General features: G+C 28.0%; 1 protein-coding gene across 6 annotated transcripts in view; it reads left to right on the top strand.

Annotated features, from left to right (window-relative positions):
- The window catches only part of LOC111417694 (zinc finger protein jim), a 67497-nt gene extending 52300 nt beyond the window's left edge, over positions 1-15197 (top strand). For 4 of the 6 annotated variants that reach the window (XM_071201316.1, XM_071201314.1, XM_071201315.1 and 1 more), the window contains exon 4: positions 1003-15197. In XM_071201316.1, the coding sequence (XP_071057417.1) occupies positions 1003-1171 (169 nt within the window). In that variant the 3' untranslated portion in view covers positions 1172-15197. The remainder of the gene's footprint in view (positions 1-1002) is intronic. The other 2 variants (XR_011642363.1, XR_011642364.1) reach the window with 2 other exon arrangements.
- Positions 15198-16450: the final 1253 nt, after the last annotated feature.

The raw sequence follows: 16450 nt of genomic DNA, 5'->3' as shown, positions 1-16450 counted from the left end.
TCAGAAGGACGTGAGCAACCGATACACTCAAATGTATGTAAACATTTTTTTGCAGAAGATAAAATAAGTATAGTGGTACCAATTCTAAACAGATGAGATCGTGTGGTGTTGTTGTGTAAGATGATTTCTGGAAGCTTTGAAGATGATATGACAGCGCGGCCTAAACCAGGGTGTTTGTGGATTATCGACAGCAGTTTGTATCCGATTTCACAATTATTGCTCAATATTAACTTCGAGAGACTGATCGAGATGGCCAGTCGTATGAACTACCTTGACCTGTCCATCTTCCAAGAAGTACCTTATCTAGATATCGCCAATTTTTTTCACCTATTACCCACTATTCGTCTCGATAAATCCCCAAGTTTATGCGTATAGGTTGAGAATCACCCTGTATAGTGTTAATTCTACATAGTAACAGTGTTAGTGTAAAACTAACTCTAGAACTAGAAAGTTTCGGGTTTAGCCGAAGACGTTATTATCCCGAATGTTATAGCTGTTATTCAGCGTTATGTTGTTGTATATTTTTATTTAACTAAATTAGCTAAGTCAACGTGTAAAATAGTAATTACTTACCAGTGCCTATGGGTGACGTCACGAACGGGCCTTCGCGCTGTGCACTTATTCCCGGGATATAGCTGTCCTCTTAGATTCTACTGTCCTTGATACACATACAGTGTGTTAATTAATTATCGTACCTGACGTCATCATTGTAAGTATGCAACCAATATCACAGCGCAATACGCATTATACGCAAATCGCGTTTTGTGATACCAATACTGTGATATTGGTTGCATACTTGCAATGATGACGTCGGGTACGATAATTAATTAACACACTGTATAAAGCCATGTAGTCTGGACGCAATAATGTGGATAGCTGTAAAGTGTAAATTAAAAATTTTTCATATGACGGATTTTTGGCCCTTCCTCGTATTAGTCCGTAATATCGAGATTTTACTGTATTAGTAATCTTACCTTTTTGTAATGTTCTTTTTAATTTTAGTAAACACAATGGAATGTTACCGCGTGGTTTAACACCAACGACGGTGGTAAAACCGGAGTTGTACTTTCCACAGTGTTACGCGCCCGGATTTAATCCTCCAACGAGCGTCAGTCAGTTTGCGACGGCGACGCCTGAGTTTAAGCCGCCAAACGGTTTACCAACGCAGTGACTAACGGGATGGCAATTGGGACCCTGTATCGGGTGACCATTTGCCATCTCAAATTCGCTGATAAGGACCAACGCTACTGCCGCTACTGCTGCTGCTACTTACGCAACCGAAGAGACCAAACAGAACGAGTAGCCTGGGGCGTGCGGATTTTTTTTGGGGCTGTGGAACGGCTCCTGAGAAAGAAAATCAAATAAATAAAGAAAAAAAATAAATAAAAAAGAAAACAACCGGCCGGGTGATTGAAAAAAATGGTGCTGTAAGACGGTAACTAAGAGAAAGGGAGAGAATAAAATGGGGTGGCAAAAAAGATCGAGGTTAGATTCTTGATTAAGAAATAAAAAGCACTTAGCGGCAATACATTTTAAAATGAGCAAGAAAGAAAAAAATAATAAATTAAATTAAAAAAAAATGAAATAAACAAACAAACAACCGAGAGTAACGATATATTATATATATTTAAAAATGAATAATTGTTGTAGGTGATAGGTTATGAACTATTATGTGATCTCTTAGTAGTAACGTTTTTACCGAGACTCGCGAGGACTTAATGTTTTTTCGGAACTTTTTTGCAATTTCTATTCGACTCCAAAAATACAAATAATAAAAACTGAAAAAGACGGTTAGCGATTACTCTAAAAAAATCCAAATCAAATGGCACCCTTAACAAAATAATTACAATTTTTGATTTAAAACAACATTCCGGTTTTATTTGAAAATTGTTTCGAAAATATTCAAATTTCTTGATGGGAATAGAATTCAAGTTTTAGATGTATTTTCATTTATTTTTTTTTGATAAAAAAAAATAAATTGGACTGATTTATGTGATCTCGTTAGGTTAAAAATTAAAATTAAATGAGGGTGCTATCTGAAACGGAAAACACACAAAGACTTTTCGTTATAATTTCGTTGATTTAATCGCACACCGTCACCTTTTTCAATAGAATCCGTCAAAAATTTGTCGGTTTCTCAAAAATCAAGCATAAAAATTGTTTGCCTTTTTTTTTCCGAGAATGAAGAAAAAGAAATCTTAGCAGCAGCAAATCAGAAAAAAATAAAACAAAATATAAGTTGTAATGATAATAAAATAATAATGATTGCCATAGGAGATACAAGATACAAAACAACCGTTTTTATTATGTACAAGTTTTTATACAGATATATATTCTATGTATACAATAATACAGAGTTATATTTGCAGAACTGGATGACAGATTTTTTATACAGGGTGTCACCTATATACAACGCCAAGGTGTTTGCGCGACGGGTTGTTTCTGAAAAAATTTTTTATTTTTAAACGGGATAATATAAATATAAATAAATATAATAATGTAATTATACAGGATGTCTTAAAATATGAAATGAAATTTTTAAATTTAACATATTAGATCAAAAAATATAATTTTAAAAATTCAAATTACAAATCAACTTCGATTGTAGCACCTCGCATTTAGCGACCTTGACTTCGATTGTTGATAAATCTTTTTGATTATTATTTATAAGTAACTCTTTTGAGTATTTTTGAACTTCTTGTGTACTTTGAAATATGAATAATAACGTTGGATCCATAATATCTGATCATAAACTATATTTCTTTCAAATGTTGTGTTATGGAGAGTCTGTTCAAATATCAGTAAGGAAGAATTACATTCTCTATGGTTTTCATCTTTACATCACCTAATTGTAAATTGTTGTTAGTTTCGGCTTCTTGATTTATCTGTGCATACAATTCTCAACAACGAATACACTTTGATTTAAATAAATACAAAAAACCCAAAAGTAGCTGGTCAACACACTTAGTAACACTTAAGTAAACTCAACAACAAGACCAGGACCTAAAATCAGGTGGACATAGATTGTGAAGTAGTTGAAAATGCACTTTTTGATGATGGTGAAGGTATAATCTTGACTATACGAAATTTAAAGTTGCTTGTGATTCTTCTTTTAAGAAGTTAAAGCAAGTTTTGAGTTCTGCAAACAAAAAGTGACGATACAAAATATTAAGTAGTGTATCAGCACAATATCAATTTTGAAACTTTGCTTTAGATCAGGTACTTTGTTGGTAATAATGAATTGTTCGCAATAATTAAGATTTTTAAACAAGGTTTGGCTCATCAGGAACTATATGTTCAACTTAGGCATTTTTATCTCCGCTGACTTAATGATGATATTAATAATGTTGCGTTTTATCTTATAGATACAAAAATCTATTTGGTACGAAATAAGAGTAAGTTACTGCATTCTCCTTGATCTTAAAGTGTACAAAATGATCTACAGAACACGATGGGTATACACAATTTAAATTTGGCAAAAGCAAAAAAAACTTTCTACAAGAAACTAAAATTTATTTATAACTTTTTAATTAATGTCACTTAATTTTTGTATGTCGTTGAATCAATAGAAAGTAAAAGTGATGCTTTGAAAGACGCAGCTGCTTCAATTGAGCCGTTTGAAATCTCTGAATTACAATCAATGATACTAGTTGCAACAAAACTGTGCAAAGAATAAGTTTGTTTTTAGAATGGAAACGAAGATACTTGACAGAATTACTGGCAAAACTGTACAATAGAGAAAAAAGCAAATATATAAGAAGACTATGTGTAGTGGAAAGTATCAACAATTGGACACTAAGAATGGGATGCAAACATTGAATGAATGGGACAACATAGAATATTAAAAAAAAAGTTAGAGATAAATCGGCGAAGTCAAGAACGTCCAAGAACAAGATAGAGCGATAACTTACGCACATTAAGTATCATCGATGAAGAACAGGCTGGAAGTTTAAGTGGATGAAAGAAGAAGAAGAAAAAAAGGATTAGGCTATGAGCCAAACAATATTAAAAGTCATCCTGAAGAGTTTTGAGGGCTGCGACGTCTCCCAGTTCATCTCAGAAAAAATTACAACCCAAATCATTAGCATCGAATCCAAGTGCAAGCAACTTCTAAGCGACCAGCATCACTTATAAAGTTAGAGAAACCCGAAGAAAACCTCAAATGTATTAAAAAGTCTTCAATCAGTGCAACCAAATCCTCGACCACTTCAACAAAATACTCAATCATTTCAACCAATTTCTGAGCCAGCTCAACAACGTCCTTAACCATTCCAACTAAATCCTCGACCACTTCAACAAAGTATTCAACAATAGCAAAAAAGTTTCGCATTTTTCAAGCTTTATCTTGAACGAACTTTGCTTACTCTTCATTGTCTGGAGGAACTTCCACAATGTTCATCAATTATAGATGGATTCCTAATTTTGAAAAATCGATTCTTCCCAATAGTGTAATAGTAAATAATGGAAAATCTATTGTTGCAATAGATTGCTCAAAGTAGTAATTTTAAACTATACAGTACTAAATAGATGCCAAAGAGTTAATCTGCAGACAATTAGTTAGTTGAGAAATAAATCGTGTTTTCTTCATATCAAATATCTGAAACTTGAAAATTAATTTTTTCAAACTTCACCAATTTCTTCTATTTCTAAGAAAGGAGTCTTAAATTCTTATATCTTCGCTTATGTTCGATCCTTTAATATATTGTGGCGTGGAGCAGTTGAGAAATAGAGAACGTTTAAATAGATGAGTACATCTTTTAACAGGAACAAAATGCCACATCGATCAGAACATATGTTTTGATCGAGTTCCAATCAAAAACTTTAGGACCGCCACATAATAGGATATCACATGTTACTGCATCTCCATCTTCTCTAAATTATCCCTAGTTCTAGAACATGTTTACACATTCTAACTAATTGCACGTCTTGAGAAATACAATGTCACTTTGTTAAGAAACGTTTTGGTCGAATCCCAATCATTCAAAGACAGCATCAAAAAGAACGAGAGGAAGGTTTCTGCATAACATTGGGGAAGTTATATACAGGGTGTCCCGAAACTGAACGTCAAGCGGGCAAGGGGCGAACCCATACCTGTTCTGGTAAAAATGAGAAAAAAAAATCCATGTCTTTTAGTTAAGTGGTAAAGGACATAGTTTTGAAGATGTTAAAAATCGATCCCGTACATCATATCTTTAGGTACTACGGTCAGAAATGTTCGCAATTTAATAGTGATTTTTTTAATAATGTATTCCTTGTGAACCATGCTACTGTAGAAGTCACAAATCAAACAAGAAAAGTTTGGCAAAAAAATATATTAATTTGATTGAGTTAAGGTTGAAAGAATTTATGACTATCAAGTTTGACACACGATTTCTAAAAAAAGGAGTAGCACAACACCCTTGGCAAGTAATTTTAAAAGATGGCCTGTTTAGTAGAGTTTCCAAGATGGTACAACACTTGCCATTTTTCTTGTCATAAAAAATATTATTGCCTGTTTTAACGTTATTTAAAAAATTCATACTTTTGTATGCTATTTGTAGTTACTCTTTATTTCCTCTTAACTTTGTTAGAAGATGTGCCAGTCAATATCTACGAACTAGAAAATGTGGTTTCAACAAGATGGTTGCCCTTATGTCTTGCAAAAGGACTCTTTCAAATAAAGTTAACCTAAAGACAAAATTAAACAAACAAATTTATTTCTTATTAATTTTATAGCATTATTTTCTTAAAACTAAGGCAAATGCTCAAATTATTTGCCATCGGCACTAATACAAGCTCTGCATCGTCACAAAAACGATCTTTATACTGGTTGTGCAAATCTCTTTGCATTTATTTCTTCGACTGCTGTATACATATTGTGGCGCAGTTCGGCAAGATTTTCAATCGGTTTTTAATACATTGTTTCTTTTATGCAATCCTAATAAGAAAATCAATTTAGACCCAGAGAATGAGGAGGCCACGTAATCGAACCGCGACGCCTAACCCATCTTTCTGGGTATTCTGTATGCAATCCCGTGCAGGACAAGCATAACGAGCTGGGCAACCATCTTGTTGAAACCACATTTCTCTGTAGATATTGAGTGGTACATCTTCTAACAAAGTTGAAATCATTTTGGAGGAAATACAAATAACATACGAAAGTATGAATTTTTTAAATAACGCGTTTTTTTGCAGAAAAACAGGCAATAATATTTTTTAGGAAAAGAAAGATAGCCATCTTTTAAAATAACTTGCCAATGGTGTTGTACAACTCCTGTGCTTAGAAATCGTGTGTCGAACTTAATAGACATAAATTCTTTCAACCTTAACTCAATCAAACTAATACTTTTATAGCAAATATTGCAAAACTAACATTTTTTGTTATATCTTTGACTTATTCGACATGATTTGGCAATTAATACATAAAGACATTATATAGATAGAAATATTCTTCATCGTCAGCTTACTCAAGCTTAGTTTTTACTATAATTGCCAATTCAATAATATCATTAAGTTGTTTCTAACTCAAATCAACATCTACAAGAAATAGTGTTCTATATGAATTCGCACATCTTCAGGAACTCATTGCCACTTTGCTAAGAAGTTTGTTGGTTTCTACGAAATTCCTTGTCTGCTTCAGGATCACGGGTTGGGTTGGGTAAACTTATTTTAATCCTCGTAAAATCTTTAATCTTGGAGTTCTTAGTTTCCTAAATTTAAAGTTTCATCTTGAAACGTGACATGACAACCATTTAATTCAAATTTGGCAAAAAAGATTCAGCAGTTTTGGAGTTGAATTCATCTCCTCAAATTTTTTTGTTTCTGCGACACGGTTTTTTGATCCCAAAAGTTGCCTAAAATTAGACTTAATCGGTACTTAAAGTATTCGGCGTTAAGCCTTCAATCGAATGTTTTAGATGGATTTTGATGGGTATCAACTATCTTATCTCCTATATCATCAATTACCGCCAACAGTTATGTTTCCAAGATCTGAGAGTTCTTCTTTAGTACTCTTATCAGTTCAGCACCTCTGCATATTAGTGTTGCTAATTAATTGAGGGTATCGAATAAACAAAAATTACAAACACATTTCACAATATTTCTAATAAAAGAATGGATACTTACATGTATATGCAAAATAATCACTCGTATTCTTGTCAATTATATAATTGTACTTACCACAAATACAAACACAACAAGAAGCACTAACGTTTTGTCATACAAAGAATAAGAGAATTTTCCAATTAACTATGTTATAGTCAAATCATCATACAAGACAAGTGACGAAGCATTAACACAATATATAAAATAATTCAATTCAAGCTTTCGATCGCTCAAAACGCTAAATCATTGTTCCAATTGTGGATCTAACGTTATAAATAATTTTAACTATAACTACACAAATCAAATATTTCTTAATCTTTATCAACCAACAATATTATAGCCGTATAAGTTGATATTATAGTTGAGTTAAATAATTATATTTTGAAATTTAGTATAATAAATTAAAACATTTCATTTCTTTATATCTCACCCTGTATATATTTATTTTTTATTTTTTAATTTTTCAATTCGCACACAGAGTATATAAACTCAAGATGCCTTCTACACAATAGGTGCCTCTATAATAATATGTTTTTTATTTATGTGTCTTCGTAATATTGAATAATTAAAGAAAAGAAGAACAGAAGCACTTGTCGCGCAAACCACGTAAACAATAGATTATTTATTTACAGATATACAAGTTATACAATAAACACTGCAACTTGTTATTGTGATAACATATATTCTTTTTTATATGTAACTAATTTACAGAGAGTCTACAAAGTTTGATTTCATTTTTAATTTTTTTTTTGTATACTAAAGAAACAAAAAAAATGATAAGGAAAAACAAAAAATACTATAATTATATTATACCATGTGCTACCAAAACCGTGTACATTTTTTTTTCTTAATAATTTCTTAATTTAGTCTTTAAATAAAAAAAATATCGATATAATCTCGTATACGACTTTTTTAGATATGGAGAAAAATTCCAAAGTTTCGAAATATTATGAAATAATCCGATTTATAACAATTTTTTTTTAACATTGGTGTGGAGTCCTCAATTTTTTTTTATCTATAAGATATTAACATTAACCTTAAGGTACTTTCAAAACAACAAAAAAAAATAGTTACAACTACAAGACTTAATTAATTAAAAAAAAGGAAATACAAGATCGTGATAGCATTTAACTAGTTATTAAGGCAATTTTTTGTGTAAATATTATATAAACTACATTTTAACTAGTTTTTAAACAAGTGCGGTTAGGTGTGACGCGTGTACGAACGATTTATAATAATAATAATGCGTTTTATTTTTATTTTATTTTTGATCAATGAGAGTATGTGATATCCCAGTTTTGTTTTTCTTTTTTTAGGGCTTTATCAAAAATTAATATTATCGTCGTCGCTATTTTCAATCTTTTCGTTTTTGAATGCAAAGTTTCGGATATATTCATATAATGTTTATAAAGAAATTTTGGAGATAAGAAAGCTATTTGAATATACTAAATATCAGGGTGCATTTAATAACAAATTAAATTTCATACAAAAACACAGGTTTTTGTTATTATTACGTGTTTATATTAATAAATTTATGAAAAAAAATGATTTAAATACAACCTGATATTTACTGAAATTTGAAAAAATTGTTGATGATTATTTAAAGTGAAGTTAGGGTTTTATTGAAATCGTGTTATTAACTTAAATTATCCAAATTGATATTGTAATTGGCTTAATTATGGAAAATTTGCGATATTTATTATAAATAAGGTTCGAATTATAGTGAAATAACATTTTTATGAAATTGTTAAAAAATCTTTAAAATTTTAGATATTTGTTATATTGGCAACATTTATTTCTGTCAATTTTTTTCTCGATAGATGTCATTCTTGAATGACCCGTTGCTATGACAACCCGAATTATCACTTCGAAATTTGAGGTTATGTTCTATAATTTAAATTTATAACTAAATCATATTTAAAAGCATATATGGAGTGAATAAGAACAGATTAAGCCCACCTTTACCTCCATAACTCAATCTATTAATCTAACCTAACAAATTTTTTTTTATTTAAATTTTGTCTTAAATAAATTTTGACACAAATGTTACTTAATTGTTATAAGACTTAAAAAGTGTTTCTACTCACAATTATATCTCAATGATATTAAAAACCTGAGGGTAGCTTTTTTAAAGCGATTTGAAGAACAATCACTATTACAATGTCAACAATAAATGACATAAAACGAACGATTACATTGGCAATACCAACATTAACACAATTCAATTTCTTGTTAAGAAAATTCTACAATTTTACGTATTGTTTTTGTTTATGGCTTAATTAAACATCAAATTTATAAGTTTTTCTTTTTAGTTTATTTGATAATTTATTTTAAATTTTCAAATTCAATCATCTGTCAATCGAACATGTATTCATAACAAATTTAAATCATTTCTCATAAATAATTTACAATTTTTGCATAAATGATGTTGTTGATTGACTAATAACGAAATATTATTCGTTTATAAAAAATTTAAAATGTAAATTATAATTTCGATATATGTTAATCGAAACTTGATCATAACCTAACAAATTTAAATTGCATTCGTAACAAATTTAAATCATTTCTTATAAATAATTAACAATTTTTGAATAAATGATATTGTTGATGAGTTAATAACGAAATATTATTCGTTTAGAAAAAATTTAAAAGTAATAAAAAAATTTTTTAAATGTAGATTATTATTTCGATATTTGTCAATCGAAACTTGCTCATCTCATAACCTAACATAAGTCATATGAATCTGTCAAATTAAAACTTGATTATAATTACATCTTTTAACTGAGTTTTGTGCCCCAAAAAGTTAGAAATATTTTTTGTACACACAAGTTTATGTGGTTTTTGCAAGGTAAAATCTTTTTTTTTGTATTTCTTCAACCTACTCAAATGAAGAGGTGGATTGTGCTGGTTCGCAAGGACTTTGAGACAATATACAGTGGGTTACAGCTTATTTGATACAATTCATAGTTCAAAATCTAAAGAGAAGTGAATTTAAAACAGAGAATCAATTTAGTCGATTCGGCATTGATTCGACCAGTTTTTTTGGTTACTTATGGCGTAATATTCTGTAAAGTTAAGTGGGAAACTGTCAAATGTCACAATTAAATGTAACGATTTTTTGATAAATATTGAAATGAGCTTAATAAGAATCGAAAATGCTTTCATTTGATACCAAACACGATATATTTGGGTTAAAAAATAAATAAGTTAGGTTAGAAACTGTCAAATGTCAAAGTGGAATATAACAATTTTTTATAAATATTGAAATGATCTTAATAAGAATCAAAAATGCTTTCATTTGATACCAAGCACGATATATTTGGGTTAAAAAATGAAAAAGCTAGGTTACAAATTGTCAAATGTCAAAATTAAATATAATGATTTTTGATAACTATTGAAATGATCTTAATAAGAATCAAAAATGCTTTAATTTGATACCAAAGATGATATATTTGGGTTAAAATATAAAAAAGCTGCGTTAGAAACTGTCAAATGTCAAACAATCGCCATTTTTTTTTGTTAAAAATTAAGATATCTCGATAACGGTTGGAGATAAATAGGTCGAGTTTGGGTTCATTTTAAAGGATTTTTAATTTTCTATCTATTTGTGTTAAAAAAAGAACACCATTATAACTACAATTTTTTCTGAATTGATTATTAAGAAACAAATGCGACTTTATCCGACTAATCCAAAAAATTTGGATTAATTGTATTCATTAAAAATTAAAGTGGTGGTTGTCATAGTAACGAAATCTAATCCAACCTAAAAATTGTGTCAAGTTGACATTTATAAAAAGTGAGGTTAAAGTTATAATACTTGAAATTAAAATTTCTTCAAAGCGCTTTTTTATCTCTAATTATGTATAGAATGTGTTATTTTTAAATAAACAACCGTAATATGTCAATTACGAAGATTGCGACGACCTCTATTTTAAATGTTGATTTCTATTTATATTTTTTTTTTCGATGGTTTCTATTCATAAAAACAGAGATTTGACAAATTAAAATAATATAAATAAAAAAGAATGTATACGATGTGCAATATTTAATAATAATAATAAATGGATGAATAGAAATCGTTGAAAATGGGAATTTATTAAAAAGAAATTAATAACAAATTGTTATATATTTTTTTTCGGGTGGCTTTAATGTTTTTTAATTTTAACTGAAATTGAAAAATGGAAAAAAAGATAATACGTTGATGGTGAAAGAAAAAAGAACCGTAACCTTCCATATCATAAATGTAGTTCCAATTATTTTGGTTATCAAAAATTTAAGCCTAATAATTTAAATAAATTTTGATAACCAAGAAACAAATTGTTTTTCCACCGCCATATCGAATTAAGATATTTTTGCTTTTAAAACAAAATGAAAAACAAAAGAAGAAAGAAATAAGAAACAAAAAATGAAGAATTTTCTTTTATTTTATAAACAAAAATATAATAATTCGTCCATAGTATATATACGATAAAATAATTTCATAAAATACGAAGTGCCATAGAACAAAAAAATAACACAAAATAAGTAAAAAATAAAAAAATCGATATTATTTTTTAATTTATTTTTTCTGCTATCTTTTTAAAAGAAATTGAAAGAAAAAACTGCATTTATGTGTATTATTTTGGTTGTTTTTGTTGAAAATGTTGAATGTATATTATTATAAAAATCGTAAAGTTGATAAAAAAAAATTTAGAGGGCTATGATTCTCTTTTGCTTTAGATTTGAGCCAAATTTGTATACAGGCTGGCCAAATAACCGTGCAAAGTATTGTATCTCGGAAATTACTCATTGTAAAGATTTGCGGTAAAAAATTTAACGGCTAAAGTGACCAAGAGAAAATCCTGGAAATCATTTTCAAGTTTCTAAGATGATCACAAGAAGCGCAACCGCTATCTTGAATTAAGAAATGTGGTTTTTCTTGGAATTCCGCTCTATTAACATAACATAAAAGTATGTGCATTTTAAAGTTTAGATAAATTATGGCTTTTTTTGTTAAAACATTTTTTGCCCTATCTTTAAAAATAAAGTGGTTTGTAATCAAATTTCGATTACAAAATGTAAAATGTCTTAATAAGAATCAAAAATGCTTTAATTTGATACCAAACATGATAAATTTGGGTTAAAAAATAAAAAAGTTAGGTTAGAAAATGTCAAAATTAAAAATAATGATTTTTTGATAAATATTGAAATGATCTTAATAAGAATCAAAAATGCTTTAATTTGATACCAAACACGATATATTTGGGATAAAAATAAACAAGCTAGATTAGAAACTGTCAAATGTCAAAATTAAATATAACGATTTTTTGATAAATATTGAAATGATCTTAATAAGAATAAAAACTGCTTTAATTTAATACCAAACATGATAAATTTGGGTTAAAAAATAAAAAAGTTAGGATGCAAACTGTCAAATGTCAAAATTAAATATAACGATTTTTTGATAAATATTGAAATTATTTTAATAAGCATCAAAAATGCTTTTATTTGATACCAAACATGATAAGTTTGGGTTAAGAAATAAAAAAGTTAGGATGGAAACTGTCAAATGTCAAAATTAAATATAACGATTTTTTGATAAATATTGAAATGATCTTAATAAGAATTAAAATTGCTTTAATTTGATACCAAACATGATAAATTTGGGTTAAGAAATAAAAAAGTTAGGTTGAAAACTGTCAAATGTCAAAATTAAATATAAAGATTTTTTGACAAATATTGAAATGATCTTAATAAGAATCAAAATTGCTTTAATTTGATACTAAACATGATAAATTTGGGTTAAAAAATAAAAAAGTTAGGTTAGAAACTGTCAAATGTCAAAATTAAATATAACGATTTTTTGATAAATATTGAAATGATCTTAATGAGAATCAAAAATGCTTTCATTTGATACCAAACATGATATATTTGGGTTAAGAAATAAAAAAATTAGGTTAGACACTGTCAAATGTCAAAATTAAATTAACAATTTTTTGATAAATATTGAAATTATGTTAACAAGCATCAAAAATGCTTTTATTTGATACCAAACACGATATATTTGGGTTAAAAAATGAAAAAGTTAGGTTAGAAACTGTCAAATGTCAAAATTAAATGTAAAGATTTTTGATAAACATTGAAATAATCTTAATAAGAATCAAAAATGCTTTAATTTGAAAATAACACTGTATATTTGGGTTAAAAATAAAAAAGTTAGGTTATAACTGTCAAATGTCAAATAATCGCCATTTTTTTTTGTTAAAAATTAAGATATCTCAATAACGGTTGGAGATAAATAGGTCGAGTTTGGGTTCATTTTAAAGGATTTTTAATTTTCTCTCCATTTATGTTAAAAAAAGAAGACCATTATAATTAAAAATTTTTTCTGACCTCCACCCGATTAATCCAAAAAATATTGTTATTTTAAAAAATACAATAAGTTGTATGTGACGCAACAGTTAGCTTTGTTTTCTCCGCACCAATTTGATGCAAATGTTCTGGGATGGTCAACCAAGAGTATTTGACAGATCTTCGATCGTCTGACACGGATTTGCTTCCACTTCGGACTTTAACATGTCATTATCATTATTTATTCCACTTTAGTTTTAGAGATAAGGCAAAAAGTGTTTTAACAAAAAAATTCTAATTTATTTCAACTTTAAAAGGCATATATTTTTTTATAATGTTAATACACATTGGAATTCCGAAAAAAAAATTTTTAAATTCAAGATGACGTTTAGGCCTCCTAGCGGTCATCTTAGAAACCTGAAAATAATTTCTAGAATTTTCCCTTAGCCACTTTTGTTATTAAATTTTTTACTGCAAGTCTCTACAAGGAGTAGTTTCCGAGATACGCTTACTTGGCCGCCCTGTACATAACTTTTCATAGCACTCTAAAACTTCTTTTTATAAACTAACCTAAAAATTGTTTTCTTTTTTAAAAGTGTTTGGTGAAAATTAAAATGATGCGCGTTAAGTTTTTCGTAGAAACTTAAGAGATTTTTGGGAGAATCAAAATTAAACTATGTAAAAAATTTTACTTAGAAATTTACAGTTTACTGGGATATTTGAGGTACAGGGTTATAAATAAGTTTGTAAAAAAAACGTAAAGAAGGTGTGAATCTTACATTTATATAGTGAAGAAAAAAAATTTTTTCTCGGACTTTTTAGTGTTTTATAATAATAATTATTATCTAATAATGTAATTGTATAAAGAGTTATTTTATTTTTCCGTGAGACAATCTCGAATTACTTTCCATCTTCATTCGGATTTTCAAAAAAAATAAATAAATTTTAAATTAAAGTGAAAAAAAAAACAACTTTGCGTCCAGCACGTTTATATAATAAAGAACAAAAAACAAAAAATAAGAGAATCAATTTTTCGAGTTTTCCAAAAAAAATAATAATAAATGCGCTAATAAATATCGTTTAATTTTTTTTTTAGTTTTTTTCAACACTGAGTCACCTCGAAGACGTTGCCATTAACGTGTAATAATAAATAAAACAGTTACTAACGCTCAATCATATAACGAAATAGACGATGTACAATAGACTAACAAGAAAAACTGGTATTTTTTTATCGAAGAGTTATTACAAACCCACAAAAAAAAAATAATTAAAAATAAAAAAACCCTAGCAACTACTGCAACAATGCAATACAAGTATTTGCTCAAGAGTACAAATACTGTAAATAAATATAATTATTAGTTTAAATTTAAATTTTACGCGGTTAATTTAAACAAAAAAAAAAGAATAAAATCTATCGGATAAAATTTTTTTTAAGAAAAATTCCACCCTTAATGTCAACCCAACACTTTTCTTAAAACTAATTTAAAAATACAATAACATTATCTTCCAGTTTACAGATTTAAATTAAACCGATTTGTGTGAAATAAAAACGGGGTGGAATTATTCTTAACGCAAAAAAAGGAAATGTTTACTTAATAGATTTCTCCCTATCCCCCTACCAGGAACAAACTAACAAGCGAAAAACAAAATACAACTCAACCAATTAATAGTTTACCGGAATTGTTTTATAATTATAAATCTAATTAATTATTCTAATAGAAATATTATATGAATTGATTCTCTTTGTATGCATATAAATAAATATGAATGTATTTGTTAAAATACTTTTTTTTGTATATTTAAATCCTTTCAAACCTTCAAATTTTCCATTAAAAAAATCTTCAAAATCTTAAAAATTGGTGTGTTCCAGACAAGACGTCGCGCCTTTACTTCTTTATTTAGGTGAAATAAAGGCGCGACGTCCAGTTTGGAATGCACCATCTTTTCCGATTGAACGGAAAAGACCAAAATCGACCGATTTAAAGAATGGGTCGTCTAATGACTGACCAAGTCGGCTGCAAATGACTAAACCTCGTCCACTGTAACCGACTTAAAACAGCCGGCTACTTTACACAGTCAGTGTTAATAAGAATAAAAAATGCTTTAATTTGATACCAGACACGATATATTTGGGTTAAAAAATAAAAAAGTTAAGTTAGAAACTAAGAAATGTCAAAATTAAATGTAAAGTTTTTTTGGTACATATTGAATCTTAATAAGAATCAAAAATGCTTTCATTTGATACCAAACACGATATATTTGGGTTAAAAAATAACAAAGTTAGGTTAAAAACTGTCAAATGTCAAAATTAAATATAACGATTTTTTGATAAATATTGAAATGATCTTAATAAAAATCAAAAATGCTTTCATTTGATATCAAACACGATACATTTGGGATAAAAAATAAAAAAGTTAGGTTAGAAACTGTCAAATGTCAAAATTAAAAATAACGATCTTTCGATAAATATTGAAATGATCTTAATACGAATCAAAAATGCTCACATTTGAAACCAAACACGATATATTTGGGTTAAAATATAAAAAAGTTAGGTTAAAAACTGACATATGTCAAAATTAAATATAACGATTTTTTGATAAATATTGAAATGATCTTAATAGGAATCAAAAATGCTTTCATTTGATATCAAACACGATACATTTGGGATAAAAAATAAAAAAGTTAGGTTAGAAACTGTCAAATGTCAAAATTAAAAATAACGATCTTTCGATAAATATTGAAATGATCTTAATACGAATCAAAAATGCTCACATTTGAAACCAAACACGATATATTTGGGTTAAAATATAAAAAAGTTAGGTTAAAAACTGACATATGTCAAAATTAAATATAACGATTTTTTGATAAATATTGAAATGATCTTAATAGGAATCAAAAATGCTTTCATTTGATATCAAACACGATACATTTGGGATAAAAAATAAAAAAGTTAGGTTAAAAACTGTCAAATGTCAAAATTAAATATAACGATTTTTGATAAATATTGAAATGATCTTAATAAGAATCAAAAATGCTT

Source organism: Onthophagus taurus, chromosome 1 (assembly GCF_036711975.1).
Source record: "Onthophagus taurus isolate NC chromosome 1, IU_Otau_3.0, whole genome shotgun sequence".
Taxonomy (NCBI): Eukaryota; Metazoa; Arthropoda; class Insecta; order Coleoptera; family Scarabaeidae; genus Onthophagus; species Onthophagus taurus.
This window is presented reverse-complemented; position numbering and strand designations above follow the sequence as displayed.